Below are 15,393 nucleotides of genomic sequence, written 5' to 3' on the forward strand. Positions count from 1 at the left end.
GCCAAGCTGCCTACTCAAGGGCAGGTAGCAAAAGTGTGGATGGCAAGGGAGGGCAGAGGTGCCCTTCAGGTTGCCATTCCTCCCACAGACTACCTTTTTCATTCTGGATCCTTAGGGGTTGGAAGAGAGGTAAAAATCAAGCAGACTCATCATATCCTTAGGCACCTGTTTTCAATAGGAACCAGCCAGAGAGCAGCCTGAAAATTCTGAGGCCGAGCCACAATCCTCGGCAGTTTTAATAACAATTCCTCTGAAACTACGGAACGTGCCCGGGTAGATGACAAAATATTTATTGTGGATCAGTTGTTTGGAACCCAAACCTCCCGACGCCTCTCTGTGGTCGGTGGTTTTCTCTTCCGCGAATATCGTTTCTTGGAAAACACTTTCGGGGAGTGACACACCCACACACATGGATTCAGCTGGGGACCTAATTTAATCAGGATCATTAAAAGATCAAGATAAAATAAAACGCACCAGTGGCTGTACACATCTCAGTCCACTGAGTCAGGAGAGTGGCCATCCCAGCCTTCCTGCTACAGAAAGTCACAGACGAGAGTCCGGCAGCTGCATTACAACTTTTGTCCTTCTTTGTTCAAAAATAAAAGAGAGAGACCTTCTATGTCAAGCCCTGGGGCTGCATGCACACATACAGGGGTTTGGAATCAGCTCCGCCAAGGTCAGTTTGAGCCCTTGGAAGAGGCTTGTCGGTTTACTGGGTGGGCACAGACCTTGGGACCCACTGTGGGACAGGGGAAACAGGGATTCATGGCTCTGCCCACAACCCAGGTAATGAGTTTCTTAAAAGGCCTCCTTCTTCCCCTTCCTTCCTGGGAGCAGAGGGAGAAGAAGTTTCTGTTTGACCAGCTTCCTGCCCTTGGGGGCACAAACGTTTTCAAGTTCCAGGCGTCTCCTCCAGGTGGAGGAAAAAGGCCTTGTGGTCCTGATCCCCCGTCGAAGGGGAACAGATTGGCCTCGCGTTCATCTTAGCTGAGAGGCTGGGAGACCATCCTGGTCGGGTGGCTCAGAGAGTCTCTCCTCCCGACTTGGGAGAGAGTCGCGAGGTTGGGTGTGGAGGGTGGGGGGGAAGAAGCAGCAGTCCAAGCCTCCAGGAGGCACTTCTCACTCATCCCCACTTCTCACCATTCAAGAAACAGCCGCAGTTCCAGGTGGGGAGGAGAGAGGGGGCGAATGCCAGGAACAAACAAACAAACAAAAAAATGAGCAAAACAGGGTGGCAGGGAATCTTCCCAGAACCACCTGGAAAGCAGTCAGGCGGACACCTGATTGACCCTAGGGCCAGACTGACAGCACTCTTCCCGCCTGGGGAAGATGGGGCACGGGGAGGAAGAGAGGAGCAGGGAGTCACTCCCAGAACTCAGATCCGGCCCCAGGGCCCGGGGCAAGGGAAAGGGGCGGAAGACACCAGTGGTGAGTCCTGGGGAGGGTCCTGAGAAATCGCCCCCAGCCCGGCCCCAGTAGGAATAGGGCCCTCCAGCAGGGCGGGCGGAAGGCCCTGGCTTACACGGGTACGAATCATACAGCTCTCCTTTGGAAGCAAAATCTCTGAGGGGCCACAGAGGAGCAGGCAGTGGTGCTAGTCCGTGCCCCACCCCCTCCCCCACCTGCCCCCAGAGGGGAGGAGGGCTCTAATCCTCTACGTAGAAAAAACCCTGGGGACAAGTCCAGTAAGAACCTTATCAATGATACAAAAACCCCAAAGACAACCCCCACCCTCTCACTCCCACAGAGATATGTCCCTTTTCAACAGGCTTCCTGTCCAGTTAGGACAAAACTACTTTTTCATTTTTTAAAAATAAAAAATAACAATATCCACCCCCCACAAAAAAAGAACCCACATCACCTCAGATACCTGCTCGGCACTACTCCGGTCCCCACCCTAAATCCAGTTATTGTTCCCTTGACACAAGGTAAACTTAAAATTCTGTTTCAGCCTTCACGGTGGCTACGCAGCAGCCCCTCATGACCCAAGTTCACAGTGTGAAGGGGAAGGAGAGAGAACATTTTGCTCTCTCCCCCAGTCCAGAGGATAGACCCATGTGACCGGGGGAAAGGCCCCTCCCTCCACGGCCCCTCAGGGGCTTGTTCTTGATGGAGAGGGTGGGAAGGGGCAGGGAGGTCCACTCTCCCCATCCTCTTCCTTCTCCTCCTCCTCCTCCGGGCCCCCAGGCCACGGCTCTGCTGGGCTCACATGGTCCCGTGGCTTCGGGAACCCAGCGCAAACCAGCCCTTCTTCTCTTGGGCCAGGTCCAGCTCCCGCAGGCAGATGCACACCTCACCCAGGAGGGTTTTCTCCCAGAAACTTGCTTCACTCAACACACTAAGGCGAAGCTCCCTCTGCTGCAGGTCACCCTTGGGGATCCCGTCGTACACCAGCTAAAAGGACACAGCGGTGAGGGGAAAGAAGGGGTGGGGGGGGGAGAGAGAGAGAGAGAGAGAGAATGAACCCGGAGCCCTAGAGTCAGGGTAGAGGCCAGGGGACATGGGCCACAGGAGTCTCCTCCAAGATGCCTTCCCTGACTAAGCCCTCCCCTTCTCTCTTCTCCCAATCCCTTCTGTGTCACCCTGACCTGCTCCCTTTATTCATCCCCTCTCAGCTCCACAGCGCTTATGTATATATCTGTAATTTATTTATTTATATTGATGTCTGTCTCCCCCTCTACACTGTAAGCTCATTGTAGGCAGTGAATGTCTGATTACTGTTATTTTGTACTTTCCCAAGCACTTAGTACAGTACTCTGCACACAGTAAGTGCTCAATAAATATGATTGAATGAATGAATGAATAAGACCCAGACAGAGATGTCACCCCAAGAAGACATCTGCCCCACCCAGCTCATGCCCTCTGACATCAAGACTCTCAAATGAACTTTCCCAAGGCCAGAAACCCATTGATTCGCTTTCCTATGGGATGCTGGGATACTAAAACAGGGACTCGGGGATAGGCCTCAACTTCGGTGGGAGGGGAGGATTAGAGAGAGAGAGAGGGACGAATGCCAGGAACAAAAAATGTCAGAAAGTTCCATTCCTGGGGAACTTCTCCGCTAAGCACAGTGGGCAGCTCATTCCAGGCCTGTCCACCTCCGTTCCGCTCCTTGCTCATCCACCCTCAACTCACCATCTCATTGTAGGTTGGGTTGCAGGTTTTCCGGGCCACTTTGGTCTTCTTCTTGGTGGTTTTCTGGGGGTCCGGGAGGAGGTAAATCTTCACGTAGGGGTCGGGGTCATTTCCCTCCTGGAGAGGCTGCTGCAAGGAGATATGAGAGGGGTGGGCACACTGATTATTCTTGTAGCATCAAGGTCAGTCCTCCCAGCCACGCAATGAGAACAGAGTCAAGGTGGATGTGGGAGAGGGAGCCAAACTGGACACTTACCAGGCCCCGGATGTGCATGACCATGATGAAGAGCTTGTTATTTCTGTAGGAGATGGAGAGCTTCACCTCCCCTCCCACCTTGGCCACCGGCCGGGCCCATGTGCCGTCTGTGGAAGACAAAAGGAGAAAGGGTTTTGAGCGCTGGCTAATCCGGCCTCAGTGTGGTGACTCCAGAGACCGAGCCCCAAAACATTGGACTTTTGGTCAAGCAATTAGTCAATCAACGACATTTACTGAGCACTTTTTTCTTTAATGATTTTGTTAAGTGCTGGCTATGTGCCAGGTGCTGTACTAAGGGCTGGGAGAGCACTGCACACTTACTGTGGGAAGACCATTGTACTACGGGCCTGGGCAACAGAGTTGGTAGACACAACTCCTGCCCTCAAGGAGCTTACAGTCCAGTGTCGGGAGACAAACATTAAAATAAATTACAGGTAAGGGGAAGTGGTAGGTTAGTGGGATATGGACCTGAGTGCGGACGGTTAATTCTCCATTCTCCTGCAACAGTGTCCTAACCACCCTGGAGAAGCAAATTCCAGACTTCTTTGCCCTGGGGAATACGATTCTGGTTCTGGGTTGTTCTGGAAGTAATTACTCCTGCATTTGGAGTAATCTCTAGTAATGAGGGCTGAAGCTGGGTTAGGGTGAGACCGCCTCTGGAAAGTCTTCCCTGATTAATTCCCAACACCTCAGGCTCTTCAACCCACAACTACCCTTAGTAGTTCTAGCTTTTCTTCATATCCTCAGACCTCACATACCTCTGCACATTCTAATTTGACTATGCAATTATTTACCGGTCCTGGTACATTTGTACAACTTCCTGTTCTATCCCTGTTCTTCCTCTTGCTCCCTCTGTTTTTAAGTCATTTCTATCTGCTGTCTTCTCTCAGGAATTTGAAAGCTCCTCAAGGGCAGGGAACCAGCGTCTGGCTTCTGTTATGCTCTTCAAAAGGCTTAGCCAACTCCTCCACCCTCTGTAAGGACTCAATACAGGAGGAGGGACAAGGGAGAAAGGAGGAGGGGCCCTGTGCCTAACACTTCCTGGTTGAGAAGCAGCATTCCCTAGTGGATACAGCATGGGTCTGGGAGTCAGAAGGACCTGTGTTTTAATCCCAACTCTAACAGTTGTCTGCTGTGTGACTTTGGGCAAGTCATTTAACTTCTCTGTGCTTCAGTTACCTCATCGGTAAAATGGGGATTAAGACTGTGAGGCCCCTGTAAGACATGGACTTTGTCCAATCTGATTAGCAGGCAGCATGGCTTAGTGGATAGAGCACAGGCCTGGGAGACAGAAGATCATGGCTGCTGTGTGACCCCGTGCAAGTCACTTCACTGTGCCTCAGTTATCTCATCTGTAAAATGGGGATTAAGATTGTGAGCCCCACATGTGACAGGGACTGGGTCCAACCCGATTTGCTTGTATCCACGCCAGGGCTTAGTACAGTGCCTGGTACATAGTAAGCACTTTGCAAATACCATAATCATTATCTAACCCAGTGCTTAGTACAGTGCCTGACACATAGTAAGCACTTTGCAAATTCCATAATCATTATCATCATCTAACCCAGTGCTTAGTACAGTGCCTGGCACATAGTAAGTGCTTTGCAAATACCATAATCATTATTATTATCATCTAAGCCAGTGTTTTGCATAGTGCCTGGCACAGAGTAAGAGCTTAACTAATGCACAGCATTAGTTATTATTAAAGCAAATAATAAAAAAATGAAAAGCTGAGGATAAGCATGGATCATTTGTGGCCCCAAGAGGAGCAAGGGTAGGACACAGAGAGGAAAAGTGACAGGGGACAAAAGGGATTAAATGGCCCTGGCAGAGCTGAATTTGTGTCAGGGTTTGCCAACTCTGGTTGGCAGCCTCTGGAAGTCTACAAGGTGAGGGTGCCAGGTGGTACATTCACCCAGCTTAGAGGAACACTGTTCCTAGAAGCAAGTGACTCCTGGCACACTGTCCTGGAAGTGAGGGGATTCCACAACTCCAACTCCCCCACCCCTCAATTCACCCTTCCTCCTCCATTTCCCATCCCCACCCTGGCTTGAGTCTTCCAGCAGGGAGACAGTTCTTTTGGCAGAGGAGCCTGGGGAAGAAGCCAGGCCGTTTCCAGTCCAGAGCCCACACAAGGCCCGGCACAACATGAGGTTTTCCATCCCAGGGGAAAGGGACTTCATACCTAAGGACTTGGGGGCTGGACTGATGCCTGCGGCTTTCTCATCCCGGGGCAGAGGGTGAAAGAACGTGTAGATCAGGTCACACTGGAAGGAAAACAGGGCCCAGGTTAGCAGGGCCCAGCCTCTCCCCTACATGCAAAGTCCTCAACCCTTTAAGCCCACCCTGCTTACTCGTGCCCCATCCACCAGGCCTCTCAGTTCCTCCAGCAGAAGTAGCATGTCCCACCTCCCATTCCTACTCCCCTCCCAGGGCCCCACAGAGAGGACCCTCACCTCTGCCACCTCAGAAGGCGCATGGATCAGGTGCCAGATGTAGCCATTCAGGTCCTCCTTCCGCCGCTCAGCAACAGCCTGACCTCGGGAGCGGCCAATCACAAAACGACTGGGGAAACTGAGGAAATGCAGCCCAAAGGAATTGCAGGGGGAGGGAGACCGGGAAGAGACAGAGAAGAGATGGAGATGGAGCTAAGAATTGTAAATACCTTGGCACACTAAATTCCAATTTCCACTTGGCCAAGTACATCCACACTAGTTTCTCAGAGCCCCCCTTTCTCTCCCCACTACTCCAAAAAACTCTCATCTCCTGCTCTCCCATCACTGGGCTCAGAGAACACTAGCAACAATGGCTTGAGGCAAACACTCTCAGACATGGAGTCTCAAGGAAACCAAAATACATCCAGGGGACTTTCCATTTCCCATGAAGCCCTAAGTTTGATTTTTTTTAGTCCCTGGGCTCACGGGCTAATGCTTATTTTCATGGCTGGTGCAAAGACTTTCCCAACCAGGTTTGCTGAAAAGGACAACGAGGTTTTTAAGGAAGCTGAAGGAGGCCCTGGGCCTTAGCTCTGGTGGGCCAGGGATGAAAGAGGTTACCAAAATGGCATGAAGCTGCCTTCAAGTTAGGAGCAGAATCGAATGACCTCTCTGAGGGTCTGGGATTTTAGGAATTCCCTGGACCAGAGCTGGGGTCTCAGATTCACACATCAAAGCTATCCAACCTCATTCACCACCTGGGAGAGAAGAAGACCAGCTCCACGAAGCTGCGGAGAGAGCAATGAGGAACTGGCCTTGAGGTGTCTCTCGGCTTGGAACACGGCAAAAAGTCTGAACCTTGGAGGTCCTACATTGGAGGTCATCCTGGAGGGAATGTTAATTGCTTAGATGGAACGGTATCTAATGTCCTCGGTGAGTTACTCCTTGGAATTATGGACATTTCATGTAATAATAATAATAATAATAATGTTGGTATTTGTTAAGCGCTTACTATGTGCCGAGCACTGTTCTAAGCGCTGGGGTAGACATAGGGGAATCAGGTTGTCCCACGTGGGGCTCACAGTCTTAATCCCCATTTTACAGATGAGGGAACTGAGGCCCAGAGAAGTGACTTGCCCACAGTCACACAGCCGACAAGTGGCAGAGCTGGGATTCGAACTCATGAGCCCTGACTCTAAAGCCCGTGCTCTTTCCAGTGAGCCACGCTGCTTTGAGCATTGGGCTTTTCTCCGTGTCTATATATATCTCCATTTTGGAGTGGAAACTTCTTGAGGATAGGGACTGGGAAGGTTACTGTTTCACTGCCTCTAGGTCAAGCTTCATTGCTTGGTCCGCTGTATGCATTTAATAAGTTCTTGCTAAGATGACAAGAAAGAGAAGGGAAAAGAAGTATAGGATCGGGAAAATGAAGAGGACGATCCGTCCCCAGAGGTCGTCTGAACCGCCCACAAGGCTGGACACCCAGACAGGTGAGTGGCTGGCAGCATTAGCTACCTGGGCAAATGGGAAGAGGGAAAGACCAGACGCAGCTTGTTATGCAGCTCCTGGAACTCCTCGAAGGTCCGCTGAATGTAGAAGGCCTCACGGGCATTCTCCCGCTGCACCCTGACCACGTAGATCTGTAAAACCCAAACAATCAGGGAATGTCACCCACACTCACTTTTAAGCGACTTGGGGCAATAAGGGGATTCCCTACTCACTTCCGCCAGCGGGAGGGAAGGTTGGGAAAGACAGGGGGCAGGCAATGGACGAACCTTGTCCGGCTCCTCCTAGCCCTGACCGGAAGACGGTGGGAGCCACCAGGCCTGGTGTGGCTCTCTGGAGTTGCTGTTACGTGTGACATAACATTAACATCACATTATGTGTGTGTGTAAACCCCTTGAGGGCAGGGATTGCCGTCTACTAATTCTACTGTACTCTCTCAAGTGCTAAGTACAGTGCTCTGCACGGAGAAAGTGCTCAATAAATACTACTGACTGACTGGTGTGGTCCGGCTCCCTGCCTCCAAAGAAAGTCTCTTGAGGAAAATAGAGTCTGAATTCCCTCTGATCCCCCTTCCATCTTCCTGACCACATTCCAGGGCCCAAAAGAGGTTTCCCACCCTAGCCCCATAGGGGTAGAAGCCAATCCTACTTGAAAGTCCAGTCAGGATCAGGATAGCCCACTTACATAGCCTTTATTAGGGTGGAAGACCTTCTCATGGCGACAGAGAAAAACATCACTGATGCGGCCGGTGCCCTTGAGGGTGTGAGTGCGGGGGGCGAAGGAGAGGGTCAGCCGATCATCTGAGCCCGTGAATTTCATCTGCGACAGGTTGTGGATGAAGAAGTTGAGCTTCGTGGCTACACTGCCCAGGCTGGACTCAATCAACCTGGGAGGGAGGTGCCGGGAGGAAAAGAAGGGGAGTAACCCATCGGGTGGAAGTCGGGTGAAAGCCCCGCAGAGATACCTACTTGGCACCTCACTTTCTACCCACTCCAGACTCTGGGTCCCTCACGTTTCTTTACCCTGTTTCTCCCCATTTAGCAGAAGGGGACACTGAGGCCCAAAGCCCAGCCTCCGATGACACAGCACACCAAGGAGAATCAGGACTAAAACCCCAGGCTTCTAACTTCCTGCCCAATGCTCTGCCCACTACTTGGTTGTTCTCTTCAAGAACGGAGGGCTCACCAGGTGAGTGCTGTTGCCTCCTTGCTGTGGGAAATGTCTGGCCCCGGTTACCTGGTGAAGTAGGTGGTGGCATTGGCTTCGCTGTCCTGGGGCCTCAAGGCATCATACACGTATTTGAGGTCTTCCAGGTCCGACAGCTCAGGGATTCCACAGGATAGCATCTTTGGGGGAGGGAGTTACAGGTATGGGCTCATTACCATGGACACCCAGCATGGCTGATGGTGAGGAGAAGGAAAACAAGGGTCACCAGCCCTCCACCCCTCCTACACGCATTTGCTCGCTAACCTTCATCATTATGGAGAGGGAAACAGTGAGGAGGGATAATGGCCCGAGAAGGGCCTGGGAGCAAAAAGCCCTAAATCTACAGGAGCCGGCAGGGGCTGGGGACAGGAAATAGGCATCTGGATGGACTGGAGTCATCTATCTTCTATCTTTGGGATCCCAGACATTTATTCAGACACCTATCTGCCCAGCACAAAATCAGTCTTCAGCTCCAGTGTGGTAGAGGGGAGCAATGTGCTGAAGATCCTGCAGGAGCAGCCCGATCCTGAGGGAGGGAATCCGAGAGACGGCAGGAAGAGGAAAAAGAAGGAAAAGGGGAGGAGACGGGGTGGGAGGGAGAGGGGACGAAAGGCAGGGTAGAGACTGGGGTGAAAGGGGAAGAACGGTGTTCTCACCAGGCCCAACAGGTTGAGAAAGAGGTGAGTGTGTTTGCGGATGAGGTTGTAGGCTTGGCAGCAGAGGTCCACAAAGTCGTGGAAGCGGCTGGAAGGCTTGTCTCCCCCGTTGATGACGTAGGCCATGTCTGAGGTGAAGACAAAGGGGGCGCGGTCTCTGGGTCCGGGAAAGAGAGAAGAGTTAGGCCTCGGGTCACTGGTTCATCCATAGCCTAAACAGCATGGGATCCATACCATTCTTCCATTCTTAAACTCCACCAGGGAAGAGGAGTCCACAACTTCCCATGGTGACTTGACCTTTCAAAAGAGGAAGTTCTTCAGTGCTTCTAAACTAAATCTGTCCCACTGCAATCTATGTCCATCCCCTCTGGCTAGCTCTTCATTAGAGATACAGAATGCATGATCACCATCCTCTTCAATCTAACTCTGATTATGGGACGTGATACAATGCAATAATGTCTTCAGTGTCAATGATAATAATGATAATGATAATAATAACCGTGGTATTTGTTAAGCACTTATTAGGTGCCAAGCACTATACTTGAGGTAGATACAAGATCATGAGGCCAACACAGTGCTTGCCCCTTATGGGGTTCCCACTCAAAGAGGGAGGGAGAACTGGTATTTCATCCCCATTTTACAGATGAAAAAACAGATGCAAAGAGAAGCAAAGTGACTAGCCCAAAGTCACTCAGCAGCCAAGTGGCAGAGTCAGAATTTGAACCCAGGTCTTCGGATTCCCAGATCCATCCTTTTCCCACCAGGCCACGCTGCTTCTCTTCTCTTGACTGAGCGCTCTCGGCTCTTTGTCCCAGAGGCTCTCAGGTACTCAAACCCTTCCTCGCGGCCACTGCCCATTCCCTTCTCCCCACAGACACCCACCGCTTGATGTTCCCAAACATCTGGGCGTGGCCCAGGAAGCGGCCGAAGTCGATGTGGAACATGTGGCCGGTGGTCTTGAGCATGATGTTGTCGTTGTGTCGGTCGCAGATGCCCAGCACGTAGGTGGCCACACAGCAGCCAGCACAGGAGTAGATGAAGTTCTCTACCGCCTAGGGAGGGGAGGAGGGAGCGGGCATGGGGAAGCGGGAGACGGAGACACCCCTCCCCGAGGGCCCAACTCACTCTGCTAGCTATACCGTGACTGACTGGAATGGATCCACCAGCTCTTGTATGTGTAGGACCTGCAGGAGAGTCTCCTCCTGTATCCGCCTAAAGGTCACCAAGGGGCCCCGGGGGTACTGGGGGCACCCCTCCCGCTCCCTACCTTCTCATATTCATCTTCCCCAGGGTTGTGCTTTTGCAACCAGTCAGCCAGTGGCCGGTCCTTGAAAGACCCCGTCACCCCGTGTTCCACCTGGATCTTGCGCAGAGTCTCCGCGTTAGGAATCATCTCCACCATCCCTGTGAACGAGAGCAAAGTCACCCAGTGGGAGTGACGAGACCTCCACCCCAGTGCCCCCGCCAGGCCCTGGAGCCCCTCCAACCTTCCCGAGACCCTGGCCTCGCCACCAGGTTGTTACAGAACTGGGAGCTCTGTGGCAGGGGATGGGGAGAAGGGGTTTTTTGTTTTTCTTTTATGGTACCTGTTAAAGCACTTACTACGTGTCAGCACCGTACTAAGTGCTGGTGATAAACAAGCTAATTAATTTGGACACAGTCCATGTCTCATAGGAGACTCATAGTCTTAATCCCCATTTTACAGATGAGGTAACTAAGGCACAGAGAAGTGAAGTGACTTGCCCAAGGTCACACAGCAGGCAAGCGGAGAGCCTGCCAGGTCCTCTGACTCCCAGGACCGTGCTCTTTCCACTAGGCCAGGTTCGGAGTCAGGCCCTCGGGACTCCCCAATCCTGGCCTTTACAGGAGCAGATCTCCCTCCAGGCACCATTTTGGGGAAGCGCACAGTCTCTCTGCCTTGCTCCTGCCCCACCTGTTCCGGGCCCTGGGCTCACCCCGCCCGCGGCCCGTGGAAAAGCAGCGGAAGATGACCATGCGCATGTCCAGCCCCTCCTGCACCCAGATCTTGTTCATGATGCGGATCATCTGCAGGGTCAGCATGTCCTGCCGCAGGTCATCCCCACACTAGGAGGAAGTAGAAACAGAGAGAACTGACAATGACCCCCAATGGTGAGGGGTGGGGAGGCCCTGCCTTCCTTCCCACAATCCCATCCTCAAACTTGAGGCTCCCGAATGACCGCAGGTCCCGGGCTTTGCCCTTCTCCCACATGTTCCACCCTAGGCTGCTCCATTCCTCTCCCTTCCCTCACCCCACCCTAGGCTCACCTTGAAGATGACACGGATGTTCTCTCCCAAGGGGTCGACATTCTGAAAGGACAGCTTCAGGGGCACAGCATTGGAATTGAAGTGGGAACAGTCCTGCCATCACCAAAGGGAAGGGCAGTGGGATCAGGAGAGGAGGAGTGGACAATCTCTCCCATCCACCCACCACTAATAACAACTGGCATTTATGAGTATTTACATTTTCACTGGTGCAGACACAATACAGTCAGACACTGCCCCTGTCTCACATGGGGCTCTCAGTCTAAGGGGCGGGAGAACAGTTCTTAATCCCCATGGGACAGGTGGGGAAACTGAGGCACAGGGAAATCACACCGCAAGCAAATGGTGGAACCCGCGGGATTAGAACCCAGATCTCTCGACTCCCACCCAGTCTTGTGTTCTTTTCATTACTCTCCCCATCCATCTTTGTTTCCAGTCCAGCTGAAGAACTGGTCCCACCAGTTCTGACCTGGGGGAAGGGGTACGGACCTGAACCAGAAGTTCCCTAGAGAAACGTAAGGAGCCAGGGACACAACGCCTGATCCAGGGGAGCTGGAGGCGTAGTTAGAGTCTGGGCCGTCGGGGGTTTTGCAGACCCAGAGCTCTCTTGAAGCCCTCTGGAGATGCCCTTCCGCCCTTTCACTTCTCCCAGGGTGCCACTGCCCCTCACCCCAGGTCCCCTACGGTCACTCACCCGGGGCACAATGCCTTTCACCAAGAGGCTGGGGCTGAGGGGCAGACGGCAGGAGCCATTGAGGATGAAGAACTGCTTCACGTCCTCCAGCCCTGAGCGGAGGATTGCCTGTGGGGAGAGATGAGGGCCAGTGGGGAGAGATGAGGGCCAGTGGGGAGAGATGAGGGCCACTGGGGTTCAGTGCCTGGAATAACTGCTTCTGATGAGACTGGCTGGGGAAGGGAGGAAAGGGCAAGAGGCTGTGAACCTACTCTCGCCCGGCCCCTGCGCCTTGAAGCGTGAGTACCCAAGGGGAGACTGCGGCCTTGCCCACAGGCTCACTGCCCAGGGAGCGGCCTGCCAGAACCGAGGCCTTGTGAAATACATAGAAGAGTTGAAGAAATGACTGCAGGGGTGGGGTGGGCTGGTGGCCTTCTCCTACTCGCTGCAGTGGGGTGCGGAGAGATGGGGACTTACCCTACCTCCCCTCAAAGTCAGGGGACAGGAAGGGGAGGTCAGGGATGATGGGCTGAAGGAAACAGACCCCGGGCTCAGGAGTTTTGTCACATCTCCGGATGGAAAACGTCCTCCGTGAGCTGCCTCTCTGGGAGGTCTCTATTCAGGAGTCGATCGTGAACTCCTTGAAGAGTAACTGAGGGTGCGCCTGGGTTCCAGCACTAACTGACCGAGTCCATCGGGGCCGAAGGCCACAGGGACGGGAGGAAGGCCCTCTGAGGTCAAGAAACCGGGGATTTGAGCTTTCTCATTTGGAGCAAGACACAGGAACTAGAGGATAGGTGAAAGGAAATGAACTGAACCAGGTTTGGTGTGGGAGTGGGGCTGCTGGGACTTCACTGGCTCCAAGCTCCTTTTTCCTATTTCTGCTGAGGAAGCGAGCTCAAATATCAGCAGGAGAGATTTAGGTTGGATGACAGGAGGAACTTCCTGGGTCTGAGGGGCTGGAACAGGTGAGTGAGAATGGTGAAGCAATCTCCGGCCAGGGAGAGTGGGCTGCCCCACCCGGTTTGGGGATGGGCTGCCACAGCTGGAGGCTGGGGCTCCACGGGGTGGGGGCCACCTTCCCGACTCACCTGCCTGGCCGAAGGGGCGGCCTCCCGAACCTGCTGGGCCAGCTTGGCCAGTGTGTTGACAAGCCAGCACTGGCGGTTGAACTCTTCCCGCAAGCCCTTCCCACAGCAGCACAGCAGGGCGGCCAGCAGGTACTGGTAGCGAATGCTGAACTGCGAGTCCTTCAGGCCATCCTTCAGCAGCCTGGGGGGACGGACAACTCACAGCTGTGGCCCAGGGTGGTCCCCGGGGAACAAATGGCTCCCCCCCCCCCCCGTTCTACTCCTTTGCCCCCTCCTTCCTCACCTCACTACTCTCCTACAACCCAGCCCACACACTTTGCTCCTCTAATGCTAACCTTCTCAGTGTACCGCGATCTCATCTATCTTGCCGCCAACCTCTCGCCACATCCTGCTTCTGGCCTGGAACGCCCTCCCTCCTCTTATCTGACAATGACTCTCCCCACCTTCAAAGCCTAATTGAAGGCACATCTCCTCCTAGAGACCTTCCCTGACTAAGCCCTCTTTTCCTCTTCTCCCACTCCCTTCTGCATTGCTCTGACTTGCTCCTTTATTTATCCCACCTCCCATCCCCACAGCACTTTTGTGTATTTCTGTCATACATTTAAATTTATTAATGTCTGTCTCCCCCTCTGGACTCTAAGCTCGTTGTGGGTGAGAAATGTATCTGTTTATTGTTATAGCGTACTCTCGCAAGTGCTTAGTATTGCGCTCTGCACACATTAAGCCTTCAATAAATACAACTGATTGACCGACTGACTTCCTGCCTCTCCCAACCTGGGCAGAAGGATTCAAGGGCCCACACACATCCTTGGAGCCAGGCACACGCCTGCCTTGTGTTTTCAGTGCACCGCTCTTCCAAAGGGCTCAGATCATTTCCCAACTTGGGTCTCACTTACCCTCAGAATGTCCCTAGGGCGAGGGGAAGGGCGGGGACAGAGGAGAAAGGAAGAGAGTGAAAGTGGGGAAGAAAGGGGAGAGGGCAGAGAAGAGAGGGAAGAGAAAGAGGGGAAGAGAGAGGGAAGAGGAGGGGAAGTGAGAGGAGGGAGAGAAGGAAGAGGGAAGAGGGAGAGAAGGGAGGAGGAGGAAACCAATCCAGGGCAGGATTCCTTTGCTCATGTTACTGGGGGAGAATTGAAAAATCAAAGAGATCCCACAGGCACAGGCCTCTAAATCCATACAGCCACACCAGCAAGGATTCAGTCACCATCTGGTGCCATGCACCTTCCCCCACACTGCCCCTTTAAGAAGGGGCCAGACCCTTGCCTCCCTGTGCCCTGCCTCCCTGCCCCCCACCCCAGAAGAGCAATTACCAAAAGAAATAGTGGGTGATGCGCAAGTCGCAAACTGCTCTCTTCAGGAGGAAGCGCACCAAGGGGCTGTCCAGGTAACATTCATACTTGAGAGCCTGCAGGTGGAGGGCAGAGAAAAGGCTTCATTGTGGGCAGGGAATGTGTCTACCCTTTTGGTACATTGTATACTCCCAAGTGCTTAGTACAGTGTTCTGCACACAATAAGCATTCAATAAATGCAACCGATTGACTGGAAGGATTCCTCCAACGGCTCGGCTTCAGATAAACTCTCTCCTGCTGCGGACCAGATGTGAGCCGACGAAATCTGCGCTGGCCACATCTCCCCATCCCTGCTCACAAACAGTGCTTCCCCAAGGGAGTCACCCTACCCCAAGATCAGTCAGGCAAGTGCCCTCTGTGAACATGGCACTCTCCGGCACTGTAGAATGAACCCGGAGGGAGGAGAAGACAGATTCCTGTCGTCAAGGAGCTTACAATGTAGGGGAGGGGAAAGGACCAAGAGTCACACACGTTGGTAGACGTAATGCACAAGTGAAAGAAGAACAGAAACATACTCGAGTGCTAGAGAGAAAACTGGACTCTTCGAAATGGTTGGAGGTTAATCAGGGAAGACTTCCTGGAGGAGGTAGACTTTCAGTAGACTACCGAAGGAGAAAGGGACTATGGCTTGGCAAAAAGGGCAGAGGTATCGTGGGGCTTGCACCATTAAAAACAAACCTAAGGGGCTATTCTTAAGCAAGCAGCGTGGCCTCTGGGAGTCAGAGGATGTAGATTCTAATCCTGGCTCTGCCACTTGCCTATTGTGTGACTTTGAGAAGTCACTTAACTTCTCTGTGCAGCAG

General features: G+C 53.0%; 1 protein-coding gene across 2 annotated transcripts in view; it reads right to left on the minus strand.

Moving 5' to 3' along the window:
* Positions 1-198: 198 nt before the first annotated feature.
* PIK3C2B (phosphatidylinositol-4-phosphate 3-kinase catalytic subunit type 2 beta) overlaps positions 199-15,393 on the minus strand; it is a 62,210-nt gene continuing 47,015 nt past the window's right edge. For both annotated transcript variants that reach the window (XM_029069058.2, XM_029069059.1), the window contains 16 exons: positions 14,552-14,646; positions 13,242-13,422; positions 12,172-12,279; positions 11,481-11,573; positions 11,150-11,279; positions 10,462-10,598; positions 10,077-10,246; positions 9,195-9,351; positions 8,569-8,678; positions 8,017-8,218; positions 7,342-7,466; positions 5,848-5,965; positions 5,577-5,658; positions 3,392-3,498; positions 3,136-3,264; positions 199-2,394 (listed from right to left, as the gene is read on the minus strand). In XM_029069058.2, coding sequence (XP_028924891.1) covers positions 2,206-2,394; positions 3,136-3,264; positions 3,392-3,498; positions 5,577-5,658; positions 5,848-5,965; positions 7,342-7,466; positions 8,017-8,218; positions 8,569-8,678; positions 9,195-9,351; positions 10,077-10,246; positions 10,462-10,598; positions 11,150-11,279; positions 11,481-11,573; positions 12,172-12,279; positions 13,242-13,422; positions 14,552-14,646 — 2,133 coding nt within the window. In that variant the 3' untranslated portion in view covers positions 199-2,205. The remainder of the gene's footprint in view (positions 2,395-3,135; positions 3,265-3,391; positions 3,499-5,576; positions 5,659-5,847; positions 5,966-7,341; positions 7,467-8,016; positions 8,219-8,568; positions 8,679-9,194; positions 9,352-10,076; positions 10,247-10,461; positions 10,599-11,149; positions 11,280-11,480; positions 11,574-12,171; positions 12,280-13,241; positions 13,423-14,551; positions 14,647-15,393) is intronic.

Source organism: Ornithorhynchus anatinus, chromosome 7 (assembly GCF_004115215.2).
Source record: "Ornithorhynchus anatinus isolate Pmale09 chromosome 7, mOrnAna1.pri.v4, whole genome shotgun sequence".
Lineage (NCBI taxonomy): Eukaryota > Metazoa > Chordata > Mammalia > Monotremata > Ornithorhynchidae > Ornithorhynchus > Ornithorhynchus anatinus.